Raw genomic sequence first — 3475 nt, 5'->3', positions numbered from 1 at the left:
TGAAATGCATCAGTGAGAAGAGAATTTATGGCTATAAGAATCTTCTGAATAATCAAAAACCAGCTATCTCCATCCCCTTTCACCTTAGGAAGCATTGCTAAGCTAAGGGAAATTTTCTGAGAAAAGGAGGAAGGAAATGCTCATGAATGAGAAACGCAATTAAAAATAGCAAAGAAAATACATGTCTGCTACCTATCACTGATAATAATTCTTAGGTCATTTACATACATACCATCACATACATACCATCCAATTCTACATACATACCATCCAATTCCTATGTATTTACATACCCAACACCTAAACTTTACTTTTTACATTTATACCACCCAAATCTTTCGTACACATAAAAGATACCACCATTTTAGCTTTTTAAAAGTGAAATACACCATTTCATCCATAGGTAAGGTGGCATGTACGTAAAAATTGAAATTTAGGAGTTAGATATGGAAATACATAGGAATTGAGTGCGTATGTATGTAAATCTTTCTAATTCTTATGATGTACTTTGAAAATGATGAAAATTTGCCTTCACCTTGGAAGTATTTAATTTACATTTTGCTGCCATGATCATTGAAGCAAGAACAGCTTCAACCTGACATAATATTACAATATCTGAGAACATCATCAGTGGAGTCATCGCACGAAAAAGAAAGGACAACGTATAAAAATTCTTCAGGAAACTGCAATTTTTGCACGGGATGGGGCAGACTATAGAAAGAAAGGCCTGCTTAAAAATCATTCACTTAACAATCAATCATAAACTTTCTGACTAAGGATGTAATTTTAATAAACCTTTTCACAACTGAAACATGTTCTGACCTGAAATTAATTAAATATTCATTGAGTATGCAATATTAATTAGATTTCGTTATAACTTGCTAGTTTCCTATTTTCAAATATAGATTGAAAGCCTATAAAAGCATACTTAAACACTTTAACTTAAGAAATTTAGATGTAAAGAATGAAAACTAAATATCAACAAAAAAGGCTCATAATGTCGTGGAAACTAATGATCCGTTTAGGATGGCTACAACTTTTTGTAAAGGTTGTTGTAAAATTGTAGGGAGGAAAACAACTTCTTTCAAAGCGGCAAGATAAATTATAAATATTTATTTTTTTTCCAAAAGTTCAGACGACAGTTTTCTTCCAGCCACCACACTTTAAGAGATTTGGTTGCAAATAACAACTTCTCACCAAAAAAACATTTCTAGAAAGTAACTTTTCAAACAAAACTATGGTGGCGGTCTAAAACGCAAAGCATGCAAAAATTATCCCAAACATACCCTAAATATCGGTAGTAATTGCTCATAAGTCGTGGCATTTAGCTTGTAAAGCATATACATTGAAGAACATAAGTGATTATGCTTACATTGTAGTAGTGTTGTTTTATGGATGAGGGAAACAATGATAAAAGTGTGCATAACAAATTCGCCGCAACATCCTGGACGAGCATACAAATTACATGAAAAGAATCAATTATCTATAAAAGCCGATAGTAGAAACATAAATACACATTATTCAAGAAGGTTTACCCAACAAGTTTCTTCAACATCCTCATTTAACATCTGCAGAACTGGCTGGATAACTTTTCTAGCAAACAATGTTCCATCTTTTTTAAGATTTGGAAAGGAAGCCAACCTGATGACAATATGAAGATGTCAATAAGCATGCTTATTCAAAAAAAAATCTATTCAAAAAATTTACTGCTGCCAGATAAAGATGTTGCCAGCAGTATAAAATCTTCCAAACAAATTAGCTATGAGATTGAGAAGTGATGCAAAGTCAACCAACCTTGTAAAAAGATCAGCCAATGAAGCACAGCAGGCAACTTTGATAATATGGGTGGCAGATGGAGACTGCGTGCATCAGAAATGAAACCACATAATGTGCATGAAATGCTAATTAACAATGAAGAATAACCCAAAAAAGTCTTTTTTTTTTTTTTTTGCATATGTAACACTAAAGTTTTGTTTTTACATTTATAACACCCAAATCTTTCATAGCAAATAAAAAATACCACCATTGTAACTTTAAAAAAGTGAAATACACCTTTTCATGCATTGGTAAGTTGCCATATATGTGAAAATTGAAGTTTAGCTGTTAGATATGTAGATACATATGAATTGGGGTACAATACCTGAAAGTTCTCCAGCAGTTTCTGAAACCAAATAGTGTACGATGACTGGAAACGATCGGAGCAGCATTCTTCGCATGTCACCCCAAGCAAACAACTTCCCGCCCAACATCTGTCAGGCTAGATCATTAAATGCAAACCAGAGAGTCAACTAAACAAGGTCTTTCGACAGTAGTAAAAAATTTGAACTGGTAAAATTGCAATTTTCCAGAATCTAACAATGCAACTGGAAGTGGGAAGAATTCTGATGAGCTAAAGAGAGTGGTTATAAAGAAAAGGTAAAATAAACTACCGCGCTGCTTGAAGCGAGAGAAACAATACGCTCGACCCAGGTGTCGACGGCAGACCTCCACGCCTCAATCAGCTTACGTCCCGCGGTGTCCGAGTAGCTCTCCGAGAGGAGTCCATGCGTTCGCACTCGAGAGAGCACAGCTGCGAGCTCTGCTGTTCTAGGGAATGGTCGTTTCTCGTCGGGGAGGCCATCACGCACCACAGAACGGAGCATCTGTGGCTTCAGCCGACAGTCATCCATGCCGCTAACGAACTCCGCCACCCCCGCTGTCATCCTTCTCCCGTCCTCTTCAATAAAGGGGCTGTTCAGTAGCAGGATTTAACCTAAAACTAGGGTTGTTTGGTGTCAGTATTTGAACAAAATCCCACAGCTTCTTAAAGCATGTTTTTCCTCCGTTTTGACTTAAATCCTGGATTTAGTGTATCCCATTGGGAGACGGATCTACCAGGATTTAGAGAAGCTGAAGGGTTACCTTCCCAATGGTTTTTGGTACAAAGGGAGCAGAAGGAGAAGAAGGATGGAAGTTTCGGAGGTCTTTGTACGCCCCGAGCCCGTAGCTGCCTTCAAAGCTAGCTCTAACAGCGACTGTATCGCGGGCTTTCCATCAGGATGGCGATGGGTTTGTGCGAAACCGGGAGTGGGGAAGGACGTCGGCGAGGGTTTATAGAAGGAGAGGGAAGGAGCAAGCGGGAGCCGGTCACGAATAAATAGTCGTTTTGACAACTCTAATCAGGTTGTCATAAGATGTTAAAGATTGGGGCAAGATTTAAAAATTATTGTTTATATTAAAACATTGTTTGAATTTAATTAAAGATTTTTTATTCTATTTTCTTAATTAATACTTATGATTGATTATAAATCTTTATAGTTTTGTAGTCAATTAAGTTTTTTAAAAATACTACTCATCAAAGATATATAGTATTTCGAGCCAAAAGGAGCTGAACATGTACGAACAACTCTTTGCTCGTGTTGTTTGTGTTCAGCTCGTTAACTTAACGAATGAGCCGAACTTGAGCTGTTCACGAACAACGAGCCGTTTTGACAGC

At 36.8% G+C, this 3475-nt stretch overlaps 1 protein-coding gene across 1 annotated transcript; it reads right to left on the bottom strand.

Annotated features, from left to right (window-relative positions):
- Positions 1–5: 5 nt before the first annotated feature.
- LOC110035538 lies at positions 6–3095 on the bottom strand (the record flags this gene model as incomplete). The annotated part of the gene is made up of 7 exons (XM_020739779.1): positions 2430–3095; positions 2141–2257; positions 1795–1859; positions 1536–1641; positions 1373–1444; positions 536–595; positions 6–116 (listed from the first exon to the last, which is right to left on the bottom strand). Coding segments are annotated over exons 1-7 (804 nt in total), but the record flags the coding sequence as incomplete, so codon positions are not given.
- Positions 3096–3475: the final 380 nt, after the last annotated feature.

Source organism: Phalaenopsis equestris, unplaced genomic scaffold (assembly GCF_001263595.1).
Source record: "Phalaenopsis equestris unplaced genomic scaffold, ASM126359v1 Scaffold198045, whole genome shotgun sequence".
Classification (NCBI taxonomy): domain Eukaryota; kingdom Viridiplantae; phylum Streptophyta; class Magnoliopsida; order Asparagales; family Orchidaceae; genus Phalaenopsis; species Phalaenopsis equestris.
The sequence above is the reverse complement of the archived record's forward strand: the minus strand, read 5'-3'. Positions and strand labels throughout refer to the sequence as shown.